Source organism: Ranitomeya variabilis, chromosome 2 (assembly GCF_051348905.1).
Source record: "Ranitomeya variabilis isolate aRanVar5 chromosome 2, aRanVar5.hap1, whole genome shotgun sequence".
Taxonomy (NCBI): Eukaryota; Metazoa; Chordata; class Amphibia; order Anura; family Dendrobatidae; genus Ranitomeya; species Ranitomeya variabilis.
In genome coordinates this window covers 458,872,473-458,897,030 of record NC_135233.1, presented here as the reverse complement: position 1 = coordinate 458,897,030, position 24,558 = coordinate 458,872,473, and the positions used below count along the sequence as shown (strand labels likewise).

Below are 24,558 nucleotides of genomic sequence, written 5' to 3'. Positions count from 1 at the left end.
GATATTTTGGTAGGGTTTTTTGCTGACCGTATAAGTCATCTTACTATCTTCTGCTATTAGTCAGTGGGCCTCTCTTTGCTAAAATCTAGTTCATTCTTACGTTTGTCTTTTCTTCTTACCTCACCGTTATTATTTGTTGGGGGCTTGTACTATAACTTTGGGGTCTTTCTTCTTGAGGCAAGAGAGGTCTTATTTTCCCTGACAGGGTTAGTTAGTTCTCCGGCTGGCGCGAGACGTCTAGGATCAACGTAGGTACGTTCCCCGGCTACTGTTAGTTGTTTGTGCTAGGATCAGATATACGGTCAGCCTAGTTACCACTTCCCTATGAGCTGGTATTTATGTTTGCAGACTTTGCTGAAATCTCTGAGATCCTCTGCCATTGGGATCATAACAGTATGCCAGGCCAAGTGAATAGTTAATGCATTGCAGAAGCGGGATTAAAAGAAAAGAAGTTCTGAGTTTTTTTTTTTTTTTTCTTTCTTCCTTCCTTCCCCTTTTTCTCTGAGTGGCTTGAAGCTTTGCTGCAGACATGAATGTTCAGACCTTGATTACTAGTGTGGATCAGCTTGCTGCACGAGTGCAGGGTATTCAGGATTTTGTTGTTAGCAGTCCTATGTCAGAGCCTAAGATACCTATTCCTGAGCTGTTCTCTGGAGATCGATTTAAATTCAGGAATTTTAGGAATAATTGTAAATTGTTTCTATCTTTGAAACCTCGTTCGTCTGGAGATTCAGCTCAGCAAGTTAAAATTGTTATCTCCTTCTTGCGTGGCGACCCTCAGGATTGGGCTTTCTCGTTGGCGCCAGGAGATCCGGCATTGGCAAATATTGATGCGTTTTTTCTGGCGCTCGGATTGCTTTATGAGGAGCCTAATCTTGAAATTCAGGCAGAAAAAGCTTTACTGGCTATCTCTCAGGGCCAGGATGAAGCTGAAGTGTATTGCCAAAAATTTCGGAAATGGTCCGTGCTTACTCAATGGAATGAGTGTGCTCTGGCCGCAAATTTCAGAAATGGCCTTTCTGAAGCCATTAAGAATGTGATGGTGGGTTTCTCCATTCCTACAAGTCTGAATGATTCTATGGCGCTGGCTATTCAGATTGATCAGCGTTTGCGGGAGCGCAAATCCGCTAATCCTCTGGCGGTGTTGTCTGAACAGACACCTGTCTCAATGCAATGTGATAGAATCCTGACTAGTACTGAACGACAAAATCATAGACGTCAGAATGGGCTGTGTTTTTACTGTGGTGATTCTACACATGTTATATCAGCATGCTCTAAACGCCTAACAAAGGTTGTCAGTCCTGTCACCATTGGTAATTTGCAGCCTAAATTTATTTTGTCTGTGACCTTAATTTGCTCATTGTCTTCCTACCCTGTTGTGGCGTTTGTGGATTCAGGTGCTGCCCTGAGTCTTATGGACTTGTCGTTTGCGAAGCGCTGTGGTTTTGTCCTGGAGCCTTTAAAAATTCCTATTCCTCTTAGAGGAATTGATGCTACACCACTGGCGGAAAATAAACCGCAGTATTGGACACAAGTGACCATGTGCATGACTCCTGAACATCGGGAGGTGATTCGTTTTCTTGTTTTGCATAAAATGAATGATTTGGTCGTTTTAGGTCTGCCATGGTTACAGACGCATAATCCAGTTTTGGATTGGAAGGCTATGTCTGTGTCAAGTTGGGGTTGTCAGGGAATTCATTGCGATTCTCCGCCGGTGTCTATTGCTTCCTCTACTCCTTCAGAAGTTCCTGAGTATTTGTGTGACTATCAGGATGTATTCAGTGAGTCCAGGTCCAGTGCTCTTCCTCCTCATAGGGACTGTGACTGCGCTATAGATTTGATTCCTGGTAGTAAATTTCCTAAGGGACGATTATTTAATTTGTCTGTACCCGAGCATGCCGCAATGCGTTCTTATGTCAAGGAGTCTTTGGAGAAGGGGCATATTCGTCCATCCTCTTCCCCTCTTGGTGCGGGATTCTTTTTTGTGGCCAAGAAAGACGGGTCTTTGAGACCTTGTATAGACTATCGGCTTCTGAATAAAATCACTGTTAAATTTCAGTATCCTTTGCCACTATTGTCGGACTTGTTTGCTCGGATTAAGGGTGCCAAGTGGTTCACCAAGATAGATCTTCGTGGTGCGTACAACCTTGTGCGCATTAGGCATTGAGATGAATGGAAAACTGCATTTAATAAGCCCGAAGGTCATTTCGAGTACTTGGTGATGCCCTTTGGGCTCTCTAATGCTCCTTCAGTGTTTCAGTCCTTTATGCATGATATCTTCCGGAAGTATCTAGATAAATTTATGATTGTTTATCTGGATGATATTCTGTTTTTTTCTGATGATTGGGATTCTCATGTAAAGCAGGTCAGGATGGTGTTTCAGGTTTTGCGTGATAATGCTTTGTTTGTGAAGGGCTCAAAGTGTCTCTTTGGAGTGCAGAAGGTTTCCTTTTTGGGTTTTATTTTCTCCCCTTCTGCTGTGGAGATGGACCCAGTCAAGGTCCGAGCTATTCATGATTGGACTCAACCCACGTCTGTTAAGAGTCTCCAAAAGTTCTTGGGGTTTGCTAATTTCTACCGTCGTTTTATCGCTAACTTTTCTAGCGTTGTTAAACCTTTGACGGATATGACCAAGAAAGGTTCTGATGTAACTAATTGGGCTCCTGCAGCCGTGGAGGCCTTCCAGGAGCTGAAGCGCCGGTTTACTTCGGCGCCTGTTTTGTGCCAGCCTGATGTCTCACTTCCCTTTCAGGTTGAAGTGGATGCTTCTGAGATCGGTGCTGGGGCTGTTTTGTCGCAGAGAGGCTCTGGTTGCTCTTTGATGAGACCATGTGCTTTTTTCTCTAGGAAGTTTTCGCCTGCTGAGCGGAACTATGATGTTGGCAATCGGGAGTTGTTGGCCATGAAGTGGGCATTTGAGGAGTGGCGTCATTGGCTTGAGGGTGCTAAGCATCGTGTGGTGGTCTTGACTGATCACAAAAATCTGATGTATCTCGAGTCTGCTAAGCGCCTGAATCCTAGACAGGCTCGTTGGTCATTGTTTTTCTCTCGTTTTGACTTTGTGGTCTCGTACCTGCCTGGGTCGAAGAATGTGAAGGCTGATGCTCTTTCTAGGAGCTTTGTGCCTGACTCTCCTGGCGTCTCGGAGCCAGCTGGTATTCTTAAAGAGGGAGTAATCGTGTCGGCCATATCTCCTGATTTGCGACGTGTGTTGCAGAGGTTTCAGGCTGGTAGACCTGACTCTTGTCCACCCGACAGACTGTTTGTTCCTGATAGATGGACCAGCAGAGTTGTTTCCGAGGTTCATTCCTCGGTGTTGGCAGGGCATCCGGGGATTTTTGGTACCCGAGATTTGGTGGCCAGGTCCTTTTGGTGGCCTTCCTTGTCACGGGATGTGCGGTCATTTGTGCAGTCCTGTGGGACTTGTGCTCGGGCTAAGCCTTGTTGTTCTCGTGCTAGCGGGTTGCTTTTGCCCTTGCCCGTCCCGAAGAGGCCTTGGACACACATTTCCATGGATTTCATTTCTGATCTTCCGGTGTCTCAAGGAATGTCTGTCATCTGGGTGGTGTGTGATCGTTTTTCCAAGATGGTCCATTTGGTGCCCTTGCCTAAGTTGCCTTCCTCTTCCGATCTGGTTCCTTTGTTTTTTCAGAATGTGGTTCGTTTACACGGCATTCCTGAGAATATCGTGTCCGACAGAGGATCCCAGTTTGTGTCCAGATTCTGGCGATCTTTTTGTGCTAAAATGGGCATTGATTTGTCGTTTTCATCTGCCTTTCATCCTCAGACTAATGGCCAAACGGAGCGAACTAATCAGACACTGGAGGCTTATTTGAGATGTTTTGTTTCTGCGGACCAGGATGATTGGGTGACCTTCTTGCCATTGGCTGAGTTTGCCCTTAATAATCGGGCTAGTTCCGCTACTTTGGTTTCGCCATTTTTCTGCAACTCTGGTTTTCATCCTCGTTTTTCCTCGGGTCATGTTGAGCCTTCTGACTGTCCTGGGGTGGATTCCGTGGTGGATAGGTTGCAGCGGATTTGGAATCATGTGGTGGACAACTTGAAGTTGTCACAGGAGAAGGCTCAGCGTTTTGCCAACCGCCGCCGCGGTGTGGGTCCCCGACTTCGTGTGGGGAAGTTGGTTTGGTTGTCTTCTCAGTATGTCCCTCTGAAGGTTTACTCTCCTAAGTTTAAGCCTCGCTTTATTGGTCCTTATAAAATTTTGGAAGTTCTTAATCCAGTATCATTTCGTTTGGATCTTCCGGTGTCGTTTGCCATTCACAACGTGTTCCATAGGTCTTTGTTGCGGCGGTACGTTGTGCCTGTGGTTCCTGCTGTTGAGCCTCCTGCTCCGGTGTTGGTTGAGGGCGAGTTGGAGTACGTGGTGGAGAAGATCTTGGATTCTCGTCTCTCTAGACGGAGGCTTCAGTATCTGGTCAAATGGAAGGGCTATGGTCAGGAGGATAATTCCTGGGTGGTCGCTTCTGATGTTCATGCGGCCGATTTGGTTCGTGCCTTCCACGCTGCTCATCCTGATCGCCCTGGTGGTCTTGGTGAGGGTTCGGTGACCCCTCCTTAAAGGGGGGGTACTGTTGTGAACTATACTTCTTGGCTCCCTCTTGTGGTCACTAGTGGTTGGCACTTGGATTGTCTTTCCCCAGGTTGGTACTCACCTGGTTCGTTAGGCCTGGGGTGTTGCTATTTAAACTTCCTGGATTCTCAGTCCAGTGCCTGGCATCGTTGTAATCAGTTCATTTCTGTTTGCTCCTGTCTTCAGGTCCTGGTTCCTTGCAAGATAAGCTAAGTCCTGCTTTCTTATTTTAGTTTATTTGCATTGTTCTTATTTTTGTCCAGCTTGTACAAAATGTGATTCCTGATTTTGCTGGAAGCTCTAGGAGGCTGATATTCTCCCCCCTCACCGTTAGTCGGTTCGGGGGTTCTTGGATATTCAGCGTGGATATTTTGGTAGGGTTTTTTGCTGACCGTATAAGTCATCTTACTATCTTCTGCTATTAGTCAGTGGGCCTCTCTTTGCTAAAATCTAGTTCATTCTTACGTTTGTCTTTTCTTCTTACCTCACCGTTATTATTTGTTGGGGGCTTGTACTATAACTTTGGGGTCTTTCTTCTTGAGGCAAGAGAGGTCTTATTTTCCCTGACAGGGTTAGTTAGTTCTCCGGCTGGCGCGAGACGTCTAGGATCAACGTAGGTACGTTCCCCGGCTACTGTTAGTTGTTTGTGCTAGGATCAGATATACGGTCAGCCTAGTTACCACTTCCCTATGAGCTGGTATTTATGTTTGCAGACTTTGCTGAAATCTCTGAGATCCTCTGCCATTGGGATCATAACACTGACCGCTTAGAATTCTGTCCTATCCTTTTCTATTTAGCTAGAAGTGCCTCTTTTGCTAAATCCTGTTTTTCTGCCTGCGTGTGTCTTTCCTCTTATACTCACAGTCAATATTTGTGGGGGGCTGCCTATCCTTTGGGGTTCTGCTCTGAGGCAAGATAGAATTCCCATTTCCATCTATAGGGGTATTTAGTCCTCCGGCTGTGTCGAGGTGTCTAGGACGTGTTAGGTACATCCCACGGCTACTTCTAGTTGCGGTGTTAGTTTAGGGTTTGCGGTCAGTACAGGTACCACCTACTCCTGAGAAAGTCTCTCATGTGGCTCCAAGGTCACCGGATCATAACAGTACAACTGGCCAACAATGAGTTAAATGCATCTCAGAAGAAGGGAAGAAAGAGCCATTTTTTTTTCTGTAGCCTGCTTTGTCTTTTCTTCCCTCTTTTCCTCTGGGTGACTGAGGAGTCTTGTGCTAGCATGGTTGTTCAGGGATTAGTTTCTCGTGTAGACCAGCTTGCTGCTAGGGTACAGGGTATTTCTTATTATATTGTTCAGACTCCGCTTTTAGAGCCTAGGATTCCACTCCTGATTTGTTTTTTGGGGACAGGTCCAAATTTTTTAGTTTTCAAAACAACTGTAAACTGTTTTTTGCTCTGAAGCCTCGTTCCTCTGGTGATCCCATTCAGCAGGTTAAAATTGTCATCTCCCTGCTGCGTGGCGACCCTCAGGATTGGGCATTTTCCCTGGAATCTGGGAATCCGGCCTTGCTTAATGTAGATGCCTTTTTTCAGGCTCTAGGATTATTATATGATGAACCAAATTCTGTGGATCAAGCGGAGAAGACCTTGTTGGCCCTGTTTCAGGGTTCAGAAGCGGCAGAATTGTATTGTCAGAAATTTAGAAAATGGTCTGTGCTGACTAAATGGAATGAGGATGCTTTGGCGGCAATTTTCAGAAAGGGTCTTTCTGAATCTGTTAAAGATGTTATGGTGGGGTTTCCCACGCCTGTTGGTCTGAGTGATTCTATGTCTCTGGCCATTCAGATTGATCGGCGTTTGCGGGAGCGCAGAAATGTGTGCACTGTGGCGTTGTCCTCAGAGCAGATGCCTGAGCCTATGCAGTGTGATAGGATTCTGTCTAGAACGGAACAACAAGGTTTCAGACGTCAGAATAGGTTGTGTTTTTATTGTGGCGATGCTTCTCATGTCATTTCAGTCTGCCCAAAGCGTACAAAGAGAATCGCTAGTTCAGTTACCATCGGAACTGTACAACCTAAATTTCTGTTATCTGTGACCTTCATCTGCTCATTGTCGTCATTTTCTGTCATGGCGTTTGTGGATTCAGGCGCCGCTTTGAACTTAATGGACTTTGAATTTGCCAGGCGTTGTGGTTTCCCTTTGCAGTCTTTGCAGAACCCTATTCCTTTAAGGGGCATTGATGCTACACCTTTGGCTAAAAATAAACCCCAGTTTTGGACACAGGTGACCATGTGCATGGCGCCAGCCCATCAGGAAGATTGTCGTTTTCTGGTGTTGCATAATTTGCATGATGCTATTGTGCTGGGTTTTCCATGGTTGCAGATACATAATCCTGTGTTGGATTGGAAGTCTATGTCTGTGACTAGTTGCAGTTGTCAGGGGGTTCATAATGACGTTCCTGTGATGTCAATCTCCTCTTCCTCCTCTTCTGAAGTTCCAGAGTTTTTGTCTGATTTTCAGGATGTATTCGATGAGCCCAAGTCCAGTTCCCTTCCACCGCATAGGGACTGTGATTGTGCTATTGACTTGATTCCAGGCTGTAAGTTTCCTAAGGGCCGACTTTTCAACCTGTCTGTGCCGGAACATACCGCCATGCGGAGTTATGTTAAGGAGTCTTTGGAGAAAGGGCATATTCGGCCATCTTCTTCACCGTTGGGAGCGGGATTTTTTTTTGTTGCTAAGAAGGATGGCTCCTTGAGACCCTGTATTGATTATCACCTCTTGAATAAGATCACGGTCAAGTTTCAATACCCTTTACCTTTGCTTTCCGATTTGTTTGCCAGGATTAAGGGGGCTAGTTGGTTTACTAAAATTGACCTTCGGGGGGCATATAATCTTGTTCGTATTAAGCAGGGTGACGAATGGAAAACTGCGTTTAATATGCCCGAAGGCCATTTTGAATACCTTGTGATGCCATTCGGGCTCTCTAATGCTCCATCTGTTTTTCAGTCCTTCATGCATGATATCTTCCGGAATTATCTTGATAAATTCATGATTGTATATTTGGATGACATCTTAATTTTTTCCGATGATTGGGAGTCTCATGTGAAACAGGTCAGAATGGTATTTCAGATCCTTCGTGATAATGCTTTGTTTGTGAAGGGGGTCTAAGCGTCTCTTTGGAGTACAGAAGATTTCTTTTTTGGGCTTCATTTTTTCTCCCTCATCTATAGAGATGGATCCGGTTAAGGTTCAGGCCATTCATGATTGGATTCAGCCCACATCCGTGAAGAGCTTTCAGAAATTTTTGGGCTTTGCTAATTTTTATCGCCGTTTCATTGCTAACTTCTCCAGTGTGGTTAAACCCCTGACCGATTTGACGAAGAAAGGCGCTGATGTAACGAATTGGTCCTCTGCGGTTGTCTCTGCCTTTCAGGAGCTTAAACGCTGATTTACTTCTGCCCCGGTGTTGCGTCAGCCGGATGTTTCTCTTCCGTTTCAGGTTGAGGTTGACGCTTCTGAGATTGGGGCAGGGGCCGTTTTGTCTCAGAGGAATTCTGATGGTTCCTTGATGAAACCGTGTGCCTTCTTTTCCCGTAAGTTTTCGCCTGCTGAACGCAATTATGATGTTGGCAATCGGGAGTTGTTGGCTATGAAGTGGGCGTTTGAGGAATGGCGACATTGGCTTGAGGGAGTCAAGCACCGTATTGTGGTCTTGACCGATCATAAAAATCCGATTTACCTCAAATCTGCCAAACGGCTGAATCCTAGACAGGCTCGATGGTCCCTGTTTTTCTCCCGTTTTGATTTCGTGGTCTCGTATCTTCCGGGTTCTAAGAATATTAAGGCTGATGCCCTCTCTAGGAGTTTTTTGCCTGATTCTCCTGAGGTACTTGAGCCGGTGGGCATTCTGAAGGAAGGGGTGGTCCTTTCTGCCATTTCCCCTGATTTGCGACGGGTTCTGCAGGAATTTCAGGCTGACAAACCTGACCGCTGTCCAGTGGGGAAACTGTTTGTTCCTGATAGATGGACTAGTAGAGTGATTTCTGAGGTTCATTGTTCTGTGTTGGCTGGCCATCCTGGTATTTTTGGTACCAGAGATTTGGTTGGTAGGTCCTTTTGGTGGCCTTCTTTGTCGCGTGATGTGCGTTCTTTTGTGCAGTCCTGTGGGACTTGTGCGCGGGCCAAGCCTTGTTGTTCCCGTGCTAGTGGGTTGCTTTTGCCTTTGCCGGTCCCTGAGAGGCCCTGGACGCATATTTCTATGGATTTTATTTCAGATCTTCCGGTTTCCCAGAGGATGTCGGTTATCTGGGTGGTTTGTGACCGGTTTTCTAAGATGGTTCATTTGGTGCCTTTGCCTAAATTGCCTTCCTCTTCTGATTTGGTTCTGTTGTTTTTTCAGCATGTGGTTCGTTTGCATGGTATTCCGGAGAATATTGTGTCCGACAGAGGTTCCCAGTTTGTTTCTAGGTTTTGGCGGGCCTTTTGTGCTAGGTTGGGCATTGATTTGTCTTTTTCTTCCGCATTTCATCCTCAGACAAATGGCCAGACCGAGCGAACTAATCAGACTTTGGAAACTTATTTGAGATGCTTTGTGTCTGCTGATCAGGATGATTGGGTGGCTTTCTTGCCATTGGCCGAGTTCGCCCTTAATAATCGGGCTACTTCGGCTACCTTGGTTTCGCCCTTCTTTTGTAATTTTGGTTTTCATCCTTGTTTTTCTTCGGGGCAAGTTGAACCTTCTGATTGTCCTGGTGTGGATTCTGTGGTTGACAGGTTGCAGCAGATTTGGGCTCATGTGGTGGACAATTTGGTGTTGTCTCAGGAGGAGGCTCAGCGTTTTGGTAACCGTCGTCGGTGTGTTGGTTCCCGTCTTCGGGTTGGGGATTAGGTCTGGTTGTCTTCCCGTCATGTTCCTATGAAGGTTTCTTCCCCTAAGTTTAAGCCTCGGTTTATTGGTCCTTATAGAATTTCTGAGATTATCAATCCGGTGTCTTTTCGTTTGGCCCTTCCGACCTCTTTTGCCATCCATAATGTTTTCCATAGATCTTTATTGCGGAAATATGTGGTGCCCGTTGTTCCCTCTGTTGATCCTCCTGCTCCTGTGTTGGTTGATGGGGAGTTGGAGTATGTGGTTGAGAAGATCTTGGATTCTCGCTTTTCAAGGTGGAGGCTTCAGTACCTTGTCAAATGGAAGGGTTATGGCCAGGAGGATAATTCTTGGGTTTTTGCCTCTGATGTCCATGCTGCTGATTTGGTCCGTGCCTTTCATCTGGCTCGTCCTGATCGGCCTGGGGGCTCTGGTGAGGGTTCGGTGACCCCTCTTCAAGGGGGGGTACTGTTGTGAATTCTGCACTTGGGCTCCCTCCGGTGGTTGTTGGTGGTAGTGCAGTTGTCTTGGGGTTGTAATCCAGGGCAGATGTTTCTGCTGATTGCAGCTCTATTAGGTATTTAGGTGTGCAGGATCCATGAGTCCGTGCCAGTTGTCCATTGTACTTGGAGGGATTGCATCTCTCTCTGGTTCCTCATGCCCTGCTGCCAAATTCAGCTAAGATAAGTGTCTGGTTTTTGTCTCTGTGCACACATGCAGTGTGCTTGCAATTCAGTGCAATTGATTGTGTTTTTGTCTAGCTTAGACTTTGTTTGGATTTTTCAGTCATGCTGGATTCTCAGGAGATGCAGATATACTTTCTATGTCTTTAGTTAGATGTACAATATTTGTATTATCTGCTGTGGATATTTTTAGGATTTTTATACTGACCGCTTAGAATTCTGTCCTATCCTTTCCTATTTAGCTAGAAGTGCCTCTTTTGCCAAATCCTGTTTTTCTGCCTGCGTGTGTCTTTCCTCTTATACACACAGTCAATATTTGTGGGGGGCTGCCTATCCTTTGGGGTTCTGCTCTGAGGCAAGATAGAATTCCCATTTCCATCTATAGGGGTATTTAGTCCTCCGGGTGTGTCGAGGTGTCTAGGACGTGTTAGGTACATCCCACGGCTACTTCTAGTTGCGGTGTTAGTTTAGGGTTTGCGGTCAGTACAGGTACCACCTACTCCTGAGAAAGTCTGTCATGCGGCCCCAAGGTCACCGGATCATAACAGTATACTGCACTGTGCTGGGCGGTACACTGCACTGTGCTGGGCAGTTCACTGCATTGTGCTGAGCGGTATACTACACTGTGCTGGGCAGTATACTACACTGTGCTGGGCGGTACACTGCACTGTGCTGGGCGGTATACTACACTGTGCTGGGCGGTACACTGCACTGTGCTGGGCGGTACACTGCATTGTGCTGGGCAGTATACTACACTGCGCTGGGCGGTACCCTGCATTGTGCTGGGCGGTATACTGAACTGTGCTGGGCGGTATACTACACTGTGCTGGGCGGTACACTGCAATGTGCTGGGCGGTACACTGCATTGTGCTGGGCGGTATACTACACTGTGCTGGCCGGTACACTACACTGTGCTGGGCGGTACACTGCACTGTAACGAGGGATACACTGCACTGTGCTGGGCAATAAACTGCAATGTGTTGAGGGATACACTGCATTGTGATGAGGAACGCATTGCACTGTGACGAGGAATGTACTGAGCGGTGATATGTAATACACCATGCTGTGATGGGCGATACTACAATGCACTGTGATGGACGGTACACTGTGTTGTGATGAGTGATACACTGCACTTTGCTGCGATGCACAATGCTGTTATGGATGATACACTGAACAAGTTATGGCTCCTAGATTTCTGCAGATGGGACATTGATCCCGGCATTTATTCTGGTTATCAGCCTCAGTAATGATGCATAATCGCCTTATTATTATTATTATTATTATTATTATTATTATCGCCTTACATAGAATGTTACCTGCTCATCACGTGGCAGCGTTATTGGGCGCTCTGTGATGCATTACACCTGCTTTATATGATAGTATTATTTGGCATTAGATGGCGCCAGTATCATATAGTTGTAAGCAGTTTATTCCAATAAACCCAACTTCCATTTTGCAAATAAACTCATACAATAAAGTGCCTTCAGTGACACCCGGCACCGCTGCTGTCCGCTGTTATCAGCTCTGGCACTGGATGGAGCAGAAAAGCTGCAGACAATCTCCTATTGAAGAGTATAGGAGCTGAGCTGCAGTTCTGGGCAATGGGACCACCAGTGGATCTAATAGCATCCGATGCCACCAGGTGTCAAATCTATACCGATCTGATACTGACAACCTGTCCTAAGAAAAGGTCATCAATATTTTATGTCCAGACAACCCCTTTAACTAATATTGCCGTATAATGATGATCAGACAGATGCCCCAACATAACAAGATCTGTGATAGGGACCAAGAAAGAAAGTTCTGAAAACCAGAGCAAAGGAAAAGTTGGCAAAATCACCGATCAGATCTGTACTACATAGAGCTCAAAAAGATGCCATATAGACTAGTATTGTACTGCAGTGCTACCTAGTGCCCAGTAGTGGTATGACATTCCTTGTTACAGCTTTATTCCTTATACAATCCCTGATCACTGAGGACGATCCTGTCTGCTCCCGACAAACTCTATTTAAAGGGATTGACCGATGAAAACAAGTTGGCTATGTGATAACTTGCTGATCACTGGGGGTCCCACCACCGTGACTAGCAGAATGGAGAAATTTTATCCAGTGGCATAACTAGATTCCGATCAGCCCCAGTGCAAAATTTGTCCCTGGGCCCCACCTGCATGTAAGTCAGCTTTATGGGCCCTTGTAGTGTTCTCGATCCTATAAATACATGCGTGTTCACTCCACATGTAATAAAGCCCATCCGTCCTGGCTCTTTCCAGTAATAATATCCCAATCCTAGGCCCCTTCCTGGTATAATGTTCCCCATCCTGGTATAATGTCCCCTATCTTCGGCCTCTTCCATCATCCTGGGCTCCCTCCTGGTATAATGCCCCTTCAATCCTGGGACCTTTTCTGGTAAAGGACAACATCTGCAAGGAGTTTGTATGTTCTCCCCGTGTTTGTGTGGGTTTCCTCCGGGTTCTCCGGTTTCCTCCCACACTCCAAAGACATACTGATAGGGAATGTAGATTGTGAGCCCCAATGGGGACAGTGATGATAATGTCTGTAAAGTGCTGCGGTGTATGATGGCACTATATAAAAATAAAGATTATTATTATTATTAAAATGCCCCCCTCGATCTTGGGCCACCTCCCAGTATAATGTACCTCATTCTGGGCCCTCTCTTGGTATAAGGCCCCCTCCATCCTGGGCCCCTTCCTGGTATAAGGCCCCCTCCATCCTCAGCCTCTTCCTGGTATAATGCCCCCTCCATCCTGGGCCCCTTCCTGGTATAATGCCCCCACCATCCTTGGCCCCTTCCTGGTATAATGTCCCCTCCATCCTCGGCCCCTCCCTGGTATAAGGCCCCCTCCATCCTCGGCCCCTCCCTGGTATAATGCCCCCTCCATCCTGGGCCCCTTCCTGGTATAAGGCCCCCTCCATCCTCAGCCTCTTCCTGGTATAATGCCCCCTCCATCCTGGGCCCCTTCCTGGTATAATGTCCCCTGCATCCTGGAACCCTTCCTGGTATAATGCCCTCTCCATCCTTGGCCCAGTCCTGGTATAAGGCCCCCCTCCATCCTCAGCCCCTTCCTGGTATAATGCCCCCTCCATCCTCGGCCCCGTCCTGGTATAATGCCCCCTCCATCCTCAGCCCCTTCCTGGTATAAGGCCCCTCCATCCTTGGCCCCTTCCTGGTATAATGCCCCCTCCAACGTCGGCCCCTTCCTGGTATAATGCCCCCTCCATCCTCGGCCCCTTCCTGGTATAATGCCCCCTCCATCCTCGGCCCCTTCCTGGTATAATGCCCCCTCCAACGTCGGCCCCTTCCTGGTATAATGCCCCCTCCATCCTCGGCTCCTTCCTGGTATAATGCCCCCTCCATCCGCGGCCCCTTCCTGGTATAATGCCCCCTCCAACGTCGGCCCCTTCCTGGTATAATGCCCCCTCCATCCTCGGCCCCTTCCTGGTATAATGCCCCCTCCAACGTCGGCCCCTTCCTGGTATAATGCCCCCTCCATCCTCAGCGCCTTCCTGGTATAATGCCCCCTCCATCCTGGAACCCTTCCTGGTATAATGCCCCCTCCATCCTCGGCCCCTTCCTGGTATAATGTACCCTCCATCTTTAGCTCCTTCCTAGTATAATGTCCCCATCCAGGCCACTTCAGGTCTTCTTCAGCACATTTTACAAAGAATCAGATGATCCTTCTCGCCTTCCCCCACAAGTTACGCGCAGTTTCCTCCTCTTTAGCTGGTGCAGGAGTCGGCAGTGACTTCAGTGCGCTCTCCCCAGCAACGCATGATGTCACTGCCAAGCGCCGCCCATTACAGCTGCCGTCCTCTGATTGGCTGGCAGTGTGTACAGCAGTGCAGGGAGCCGCTGAGTCTCTGCGCCACCATACATTCCAGCTGAATGTGCGTCGTAGGACGGCCGGCCAGGTGACATTGGCGCTGGTTACATGCATATCACTTATTGATCTCTGGGGGGTCCATTTCCTGTGTACCCCACCCACCATAACAGCAGCTGGAGAATGGCAGCAGATAGCAGAGAGCTAGACTCATATTTCCATCAGTCTATAGACATTTTGGAACTCTGTTTCCATGAATTCCCCCCTTATACTCGCACGCTCGGTTCCGCTGAGCATGAATGTGCTCCCCATATCTCCTGCCCCGCCCCCGCACCACGTCCTCACATAGCGCAGCTCTCCTCGGCCAATAACAAGTAAGCGTAGACTCACGTGACCTTCCCCACTACATTTGACTGCGCTTATTGGCCCAAAGACGTCTCCCGTGCTGGCCCCGCCCCTGTCTCCTCGGCCGCTACCCCCGCCCTCTTATACCCGGATGCAGCATCTTTTTCAGTCATGGTCGGTGTACTGCTGCTGCTGCTCGTCGGCGCCTGCGCTCTGCTGCCCAGTACCGGCGCCATCTCCTTCTACCTCCCCGCAGACGGCAAGAAATGCCTGAAGGAAGAGATCCATAAAGATGTGCTGGTGACCGGGGAGTACGAGGTGGCGGAGCTGCCGGGAGCCGTCACACACCTGCGAGTAAGTGACGTGTCCTGCGGGGGAGCCCAGCCTCCACGTCAGCGAGTATTAAAGGGGTCCTCCACCTTCCAAGCTTGTGTCTGGGGCCTCTGTGCGGCAGAAGGAGCTCACTGGGAATCTGTCAGTGAGCTCTCTCGCTTTTCTTCTCTTTTTCTCAGTTTTTCTCCGCTCATTTATAACCACTGATTGTTGCAGGGAAACCAAGGGCCTGTAAAAAGCCAATCGGTGCAAAGTTTACAATGAAACCCGACAGCAAAAATTATATTTAACCCTAATTTAATGCATTTAAGTAAAAAAAAAAAAGTGTCCCCCAAAGGTGAAGACCCCTTTATTGCCAGTGACTATTCTGGCTCTGTTGTCCTCCGATTGCCCCTTTTTCCATGGCGGATGGAAGTGTAAACAGCGCTAAGTCTCTGACAGGTCATCGCTTCCTGCTCTCTGGGGTGGGGGAGGCTGGAAGTCAGGTTTGGACTGGTTTTATTCTGACATTAAAGTCTCTTAAAGGGATGTCCAGTGCTGACTTACTGATAGGCGGGGGACTTTTCTCTCTGTGACGTGATGGCTGGGCCGACCGCTGCTCCATTCATCCTCTCTAGGGCGTGCGGGGGCAATGTGCCCTGGTGGTTGCGGGGGCAATGTGCCCTGGTGGTTGCGGGGGCAATGTGCCCTGGTACCAGAGCTTTTCTTACAGCAGCCTGCTCCTCCGTCGCCCCCTGTGATGTCAGCTGCAGATTTCCTCCTGGTTTAGTAACCTCTGTGACCGGACATCGGTGTTGGGGGGCCGGACTGAGGAGGGGGGGTCTCCAGATTCTTGCCTTGCAGGATCTTCTCACTGTCGCTGCCCTTGGCGCCTCTTGCAGGTCACAGACTCGGTCGGACACATTCTGTTTTCCAAAGAAGAAGCGAAAAAGGGCAAATTCGCCTTCACCACCGACGACTATGATGTGTATGAAGTCTGCTTTGAGAACAGCGCCTCCTCTGGTCAGTGTTAGAATACACAGAGGAGGGCTTTGTCCCCCATCGATTGTATTTAATGGTGGTCTTTTCTTTTCTCACCCCCCCAGATTCATCGCGATCTCCGGAGCAGCTGATTGTCCTCGATGTTAAACACGGCGTGGAAGCGAAGAATTATGAAGACGTAAGTGTCCCACGCTCCTCACAATGTCTGCTCCACCCCAGACATGGACGTTCAGGGTTGGCGGTCCTACACCCAGACCCCCGGGCGTCTGGGCAGCTGAGATGTGGGGTGCTGTGGAGCTGACGGGAGCGGCCGCCCCATTGTGTAGACGCTTCATGGTGGTCTGTGTCTTTCTTTAGCTGGCGAAGGCCGAGAAGCTGAAGCCCCTGGAGGTGGAGCTGAGGCGCCTGGAGGACTTGTCCGACTCCATCGTCAAGGACTTCTCTTACATGAAGAAAAGAGAAGAAGAAATGAGGGACACAAATGGTGAGTAAATGTACAGACGAAGAAGAGGCGCTGCAGCAGCATTGCAGTTTGTTTCTGCATCTTTGATCCCTCGTTACTGCCTCGTCTGCCAGTGATCACGTGATTGTCTGATACATTATTGCCTGTCCCCAAAATATGGGCGTGGCTTCCCAATGGGCTGTCGTATAGAAAAGTCACCCCCACCTATAGATTTGGCCCTATGGGGTCGAGATAATCATCTTAACTAGTGATGAGCGCATGTGTCGTTACCCGAGTTTTCCTAGGAAGCTCAGAGACGCGCCGAATATCACGGGTGCTCGAGTGACCTTGGGAATATCTGCGGCCGAATGTTTCACAACTGTTAGACAAGCAGAAAACATTCGGGGATTGCCTGACATACACCCCATTTTCCCGATCTGTGCGGGTTCCAGCTGTCAGACCCTCCTCAATAAGTTATATAGGGCAGCCTATGGGTGTCTGATCACTGGGACCTGCAGTGATCGTCAAAATAGGGAGTTTTTATTTGTGACGGCCCTTTTATCTCAGAAATGGAATATAGTGCCAGGTCAGATGCTCGACCATCGCTTCGTCATTCTACAAGGGGCTGCCAGAAATGCTGCACAACGCTCTTCAGCCCATAGGGAATGAATGGAATGATGGGGATGTGTCCTGTTCTGCTGATCAGTGCGGATACCACTGGGTGGACCCCCACCAATCCTCCCCATCAATACTTTATCACCAAACAACCCCTTTAACTGTCCGGAATCCGCTCTCCCTGTCGGGAATATCTTTGTCATATACGTAGATGTAACTTTTGCCCTAAGCCTAATTCAGACGTCTGTAATAGGAATACATGAGGCTGTCAGGTTCATGTTAGGAGACCCCCGCAGCCCCCTACCCCGCGGCCGGTCCATGCGTACACAGATGGCTGTATTTTCAGTTCAGGGCTTACCTTCCTGAAAGGGCGAGTTCGCACTTTCCACATTCAGTGCAGATTTTTTTTTTGCTTGGCATATCTGCAGCAATAATCTTGTACATTCTGTCACATTTTTGAAAAACTTTCAGCAACGTGATTTATTGAAATGTTGTCTCCTTAGCTGGGGCGATGTTCTGCTTGCAAATCGACTTGGAAAATCTGCATTGTGGGAACCCGGCCTTAACGAGTAATCCCAGTCATGTGATAAGGCCCCGTCTCACATAGCGATTTACCAACGATCACGACCAGCGATACGACCTGGCCGTGATCGTTGGTAAGTCGTTGTGTGGTCGCTGGGGAGCTGTCACACAGACAGCTCTCTCCAGCGACCAACGATCAGGGGAACGACTTCGGCATCGTTGAAACTGTCTTCAACAATGCCGAAGTCCCCCTGCAGCACCCGGGTAACCAGGGTAAACATCGGGTTACTAAGCGCAGGGCCGCGCTTATAAGTTGTAAAGCGCTGCGGAATATGTTGGCGCTATATAAATAAAATTATTATTATTATTATTATTTACCCTGGTTACCAGCGTAAATGTAAAAAAAAAAAAACAGTACATACTCACCATCTGATGTCCGTCAGGTCCCTTGCCGTCTGCTTCCTGCTCTGACTGAGTGCCGCCGTACAGTGAGAGCAGAGCGCAGCGGTGACGTCACTGCTGTGATCTGCTCTCAATTTCCGGCCGGCCGGCAGACAGTCAGAGCAGGAAGCAGACGCCAAGGGACCTGACGGACATCAGATGGTGAGTATGTACTGTTTGTTTTTTTTTTACATTTACGCTGGTAACCAGGGTAAACATCGGGTTACTAAGCGCGGCCCTGCGCTTAGTAACCCGATGTTTACCCTGGTTACCAGTGAAGACATTGCTGGATCGGTGTCACACACACCGATTCAGCGATGTCAGCGGGACCTCAACGACCAAAAAAAGGTCCAGGCCATTCTGACACGACCAGCGATCTTACAGCAGGGGCCTGATCGCTGGTACGTGTCACACATAGCGAGATCGCTACTGAGGTCGCTGTTGCGTCACAAAACTAGTGACTCAGCAGCGATCTCGCTAGCGATCTCGCTATGTGAGACGGGGCCTTTAATCAGATATAGATCCAAAGATTAAAATTAAAGGGAAATAAACTATATAGGGGTCAGAGAAGATGGAGCGCAGGGTGATGTTCTGCGTGCAGGCAATGCCCAATGTCATGTCTCCATCCCGATCTGGTTCTTCATTAGTGGATGGATCAGGAGGGTGACGAGAATTGCTGATGCACTGATCACTTTCTTTTTCTTCTTCTCCCCAGAGTCGACCAGTCTGCGTGTCCTCTACTTCAGCGCGTTCTCCATGTTTTGTCTCGTCGCTCTCGCCACGTGGCAGGTCGTCTACCTGAGGAGGTTTTTTAAGTCTAAGAAACTTATTGAATAACTAAAATGTATTAAAACAGTTTATTCCTGTCAGTGGTTTTCTTTCTAAAATGCGTGTAAAGCATGGTAGCGAGGAAACCGCGGGGGGGACACATGTATGGAAGACACAGGACGTAAGATCCGGTCGTGATCTTTTATAAAGTGCTGGCTTCAAGTCTTACCAAGGACGACATCTGCAAGGAGTTTGTATTTTCTCCCCGTGTTTCCTCCGGGTTCTTCCCGCACTCCAAATACATACTGATAGGGAATGTAGATTGTGAGCCCCAATGGGGACAGCGATGATAATTTCTGGAAAGCGCTGCAGAATATGATGGTGCCATATTAGCAAGTGTAAATAAACATTGTCCAAAGCTCTGCTTTATTTGTAACGGGGCCTATGGAGCAGGCTTGTGAGCTGAGCGGGTGCTGGCTGTGCTATATACAGATGGCACCTTCTAATGGCAGCAGGTGGAGCCAGCTGGGATCACTGCCGTTTAATAAAAGCAGCAGCACATTGTGAATCTGGGATCGATACACTGTTGCGATGAGCGAGTGTACTCGTTGCTCGGGTGACCTCCGAGTATTTGTTAGTTTTCATCACCGCAGCTGAATGATTTACAGCTATTAGCCAGGCTGAGTACAGGTGGGGGTTGCTAGTGAATCCCCCACATGCAATCAAGCTGGCTAATAGCTGTACATCATTCAGCTGAGGCAATGAAAACTTAATCTCCGAGCAGTTATAAATACTCAGAGACCACCCGAGCAACGAGTACACTCGCTCATCACTAATGTCCATTCCTTCCCCTCTAAGGGTATGTCTCCACGTTCAGGATTGCATCAGTCTTTGGTCAGGATTTTATGCAGGTAAAATCCTGACCAAAACTGCACCTGAGGTCACTGGCAGGTCACCTGCGGTGTACCTGCGTGTTTTGCTCATAGTAGCAACATGCAGCGTTTTGAAAAAACGCACAACGCATGCGTTTTCGCGGCAAAAACGCATGCGTTTTTAAACGCATAGTGGAGTCTGGATTTCATAAAATCCCATCCACTATGCTATAACATCTGGACGCTGCGTTTTTGACGCAGCAGAAAAACGCAGCGTCAAAAACGCAGCGTTTCCTGAACGTGGAAACATACCCTAACTCGTGGGGCTCTGGAATTCTCATTGTAGTTTGGAGCCTACCAGAGGCGTAGCTAGGGTTTTGGTTCGGGGGGGGGGCGAAGCTTCTAAATGGGCCCCTAACCAGGTAACCGTGATTACAACTCGGTGATGCGCCCTAATACTGGAGGAGAACCTCAGCAGGTGACTGCGCTATTACTGAAGTTAATATCTATATATAAAGACCAACATGGATATTACCGCCATATGGTCAGTTGTAGATACCAGTCCTACAGAACATATAAGAGATCACAGCACAGTTACAGATAATGTCTTACCGCTGATGTTCTCTGATGGAATAACATATCTTTCACTTTTCCTATCTGGCCCAGACCGACATGACAACTTCTTCCAGCCAGTACTCGTCTGCAGAGAATACAACAAAGACACGTTTCACTTCTCATATTCCAGCTCCATCACCATCTATTCCCAACCTGCACAAACTCCTCATCCTGCTGATACCCCAATACTGAGCCGCTGCTGCCATATGTGACCCTATTACTGCACCTGATACCCCAATACTGAGCCGCTGCTGCCGTATGTGTCCCTATTACTGCCCCGATACCCCAATACTGAGCCGCTGCTGCCGTATGTGTCCTTATTACTGCCCCTGATACCCCAATACTGAGCCGCTGCTGCCATATGTGACCCTATTACTGCACCTGATACCCCAATACTGAGCCGCTGCTGCCGTATGTGTCCCTATTACTGCCCCGATACCCCAATACTGAGCCGCTGCTACCATATGTATCCCTATTACTGCCCCTGATACCCCAATACTGAGCCGCTACTGCCGTATGTGTCCCTATTACTGCACCTGATACCCCAATACTGAGCCTCTGCTGCCGTGTGTATCCCTATTACTGCACCTGATACCCTAATACTGAGCCGCTGCTGCCGTATGTGTCCCTATTACTGCACCTGATACCCCACTACTGAGCCTCTGCTGCCGTGTGTATCCCTATTACTGCACCTGATACCCTAATACTGAGCCGCTGCTACCGTATGTGTCCCTATTACTGCCCCTGATACCCCGATACTGAGCCGCTGCTGCCGTATGTGTCCCTATTACTGCACCTGATACCCCAATACTGAGCCGCTGCTGCCATGTGTCCCTATTACTGCCCCTGATACCCCGATACTGAGCACTGCTGCCGTATGTGTCCCTATTACTGCCCCTGATACCCCGATACTGAGCACTGCTGCCGTATGTGTCCCTATTACTGCCCCTGATACCCCGATACTGAGCACTGCTGCCGTATGTGTCCCTATTACTGCACCTGATACCCCAATACTGAGCCGCTGCTGCCGTATGTGTCCTTATTACTGCCCCGATACCCCAATACTGAGCCGCTGCTGCCGTATGTATCCCTATTACTGCCCCTGATACCCCAATACTGAGCCGCTACTGCCGTATGTGTCCCTATTACTGCACCTGATACCCCAATACTGAGCCGCTGCTGCCGTGTGTGTCCCTATTACTGCACCTGATACCCTAATACTGAGCCGCTGCTGCCGTATGTGTCCCTATTACTGCCCTTGATACCCCGATACTGAGCCGCTGCTGCCGTATGTGTCCCTATTACTGCACCTGATACCCCGATACTGAGCCGCTGCTGCCATGTGTCCCTATTACTGCCCCTGATACCCCGATACTGAGCACTGCTGCCGTATGTGTCCCTATTACTGCCCCTGATACCCCGATACTGAGCACTGCTGCCGTATGTGTCCCTATTACTGCCCCTGATACCCCGATACTGAGCCGCTGCTGCCGTATGTGTCCCTATTACTGCACCTGATACCCCAATACTGAGCCGCTGCTGCCGTATGTGTCCCTATTACTGCCCCGATACCCCAATACTGAGCCGCTGCTGCCATATGTGACCCTATTACTGCACCTGATACCCCAATACTGAGCCGCTGCTGCCGTATGTGTCCCTATTACTGCCCCGATACCCCAATACTGAGCCGCTGCTACCATATGTATCCCTATTACTGCCCCTGATACCCCAATACTGAGCCGCTACTGCCGTATGTGTCCCTATTACTGCACCTGATACCCCAATACTGAGCCTCTGCTGCCGTGTGTATCCCTATTACTGCACCTGATACCCTAATACTGAGCCGCTGCTGCCGTATGTGTCCCTATTACTGCACCTGATACCCCACTACTGAGCCTCTGCTGCCGTGTGTATCCCTATTACTGCACCTGATACCCTAATACTGAGCCGCTGCTACCGTATGTGTCCCTATTACTGCCCCTGATACCCCGATACTGAGCCGCTGCTGCCGTATGTGTCCCTATTACTGCACCTGATACCCCAATACTGAGCCGCTGCTGCCATGTGTCCCTATTACTGCCCCTGATACCCCGATACTGAGCACTGCTGCCGTATGTGTCCCTATTACTGCCCCTGATACCCCGATACTGAGCACTGCTGCCGTATGTGTCCCTATTACTGCCCCTGATACCCCGATACTGAGCACTGCTGCCGTATGTGTCCCTATTACTGCACCTGATACCCCAATACTGAGCCGCTGCTGCCGTATGTATCCCTATTACTGCCCCTGATACCCCAATACTGAGCCGCTACTGCCGTATGTGTCCCTATTACTGCACCTGATACCCCAATACTGAGCCGCTGCTGCCGTGTGTGTCCCTATTACTGCACCTGATACCCTAATACTGAGCCGCTGCTGCCGTATGTGTCCCTATTACTGCCCTTGATACCCCGATACTGAGCCGCTGCTGCCGTATGTGTCCCTATTACTGCACCTGATACCCCGATACTGAGCCGCTGCTGCCATGTGTCCCTATTACTGCCCCTGATACCCCGATACTGAGCACTGCTGCCGTATGTGTCCCTATTACTGCCCCTGATACCCCGATACTGAGCACTGCTGCCGTATGTGTCCCTATTACTGCCCCTGATACCCCGATACTGAGCCGCTGCTGCCGTATGTGTCCCTATTACTGCACCTGATACCCCGATACTGAGCCGCTGCTGCCGTATGTGTCCCTATTACTGCCCCTGATACCCCGATACTTAGCCGCTGCTGCCATATGTGTCCCTATTACTGCACCTGATACCCCGATACTGAGCCGCTGCTGCCGTATGTGTCCCTATTACTGCCCCTGATACCCCAATACTGAGCCGCTGCTGCCGTATGTGTCCCTATTACTGCCCCTGATACCCCAATACTGAGCCGCTGCTGCCGTATGTGTCCCTATTACTGCCCCTGATACCCCAATACTGAGCCGCTGCTGCCGTATGTGTCCCTATTACTGCCCCTGATACCCCGATACTGAGCCGCTGCTGCCGTATGTGTCCCTATTACTGCCCCTGATACCCCAATACTGAGCCGCTGCTGCCGTATGTGTCCCTATTACTGCACCTGATACCCCGATACTGAGCCGCTGCTGCCGTATGTGTCCCTATTACTGCCCCTGATACCCCGATACTGAGCCGCTGCTGCCATATGTGTCCCTATTACTGCACCTGATACCCCGATACTGAGCCGCTGCTGCCGTATGTGTCCCTATTACTGCCCCTGATACCCCAATACTGAGCCGCTGCTGCCGTATGTGTCCCTATTACTGCCCCTGATACCCCAATACTGAGCCACTGCTGCCGTATGTGTCCCTATTACTGCCCCTGATACCCCAATACTGAGCCACTGCTGCCGTATGTGTCCCTATTACTGCACCTGATACCCCAATACTGAGCCGCTGCTGCCATATGTGTCGCTATTACTGCCCCTGATACCCCAATACTGAGCCGCTGCTGCCATATGTGTCCTTATTACTGCCCCTGATACCCCAATACTGAGCCACTGCTGCCGTATGTGTCCCTATTACTGCCCCTGATACCCCAATACTGAGCCACTGCTGCCGTATGTGTCCCTATTACTGCACCTGATACCCCAATACTGAGCCGCTGCTGCCATATGTGTCGCTATTACTGCCCCTGATACCCCAATACTGAGCCGCTGCTGCCATATGTGTCCTTATTACTGCCCCTGATACCCCAATACTGAGCCACTGCTGCCGTATGTGACCCTATTACTGCACCTGATACCCTAATACTGAGCCACTGCTGCCGTATGTGTCCCTATTACTGCCCCTGATACCCCAATACTGAGCCGCTGCTGCCGTATGTGTCCCTATTACTGCACCTGATACCCCGATACTGAGCCGCTGCTGCCGTATGTGACCCTATTACTGCACCTGATACCCCGATACTGAGCCGCTGCTGCCGTATGTGACCCTATTACTGCACCTGATACCCTAATACTGAGCCGCTGCTGCCGTATGTGTCCCTATTACTGCACCTGATACCCCAATACTGAGCCGCTGCTGCCGTATGTGTCCCTATTACTGCCCCGATACCCCAATACTGAGCCGCTGCTGCCGTATGTATCCCTATTACTGCCCCTGATACCCCAATACTGAGCCGCTACTGCCGTATGTGTCCCTATTACTGCACCTGATACCCCAATACTGAGCCGCTGCTGCCGTGTGTATCCCTATTACTGCACCTGATACCCTAATACTGAGCCGCTGCTGCCGTATGTGTCCCTATTACTGCCCTTGATACCCCGATACTGAGCCGCTGCTGCCGTATGTGTCCCTATTACTGCACCTGATACCCCGATACTGAGCCGCTGCTGCCATGTGTCCCTATTACTGCCCCTGATACCCCGATACTGAGCACTGCTGCCGTATGTGTCCCTATTACTGCCCCTGATACCCCGATACTGAGCACTGCTGTCGTATGTGTCCCTATTACTGCCCCTGATACCCCGATACTGAGCCGCTGCTGCCGTATGTGTCCCTATTACTGCCCCTGATACCCCAATACTGAGCCGCTGCTGCCGTATGTGTCCCTATTACTGCCCCTGATACCCCAATACTGAGCCACTGCTGCCGTATGTGTCCCTATTACTGCCCCTGATACCCCAATACTGAGC

The 24,558-nt window shown here is 49.2% G+C and overlaps 1 protein-coding gene across 1 annotated transcript; it reads left to right on the top strand.

Annotated features, from left to right (window-relative positions):
• Positions 1-14,403: 14,403 nt before the first annotated feature.
• On the top strand, positions 14,404-18,479 carry LOC143806642 (transmembrane emp24 domain-containing protein 10-like). Its single transcript, XM_077287411.1, has 5 exons — positions 14,404-14,633; positions 15,494-15,614; positions 15,698-15,771; positions 15,951-16,077; positions 18,329-18,479. Exons 1-5 carry the CDS (start codon positions 14,451-14,453, stop codon positions 18,448-18,450), a joined length of 627 nt encoding a protein of 208 aa, XP_077143526.1. The 5' UTR covers positions 14,404-14,450; the 3' UTR covers positions 18,451-18,479.
• The last annotated feature ends 6,079 nt before the right edge of the window (positions 18,480-24,558 follow it).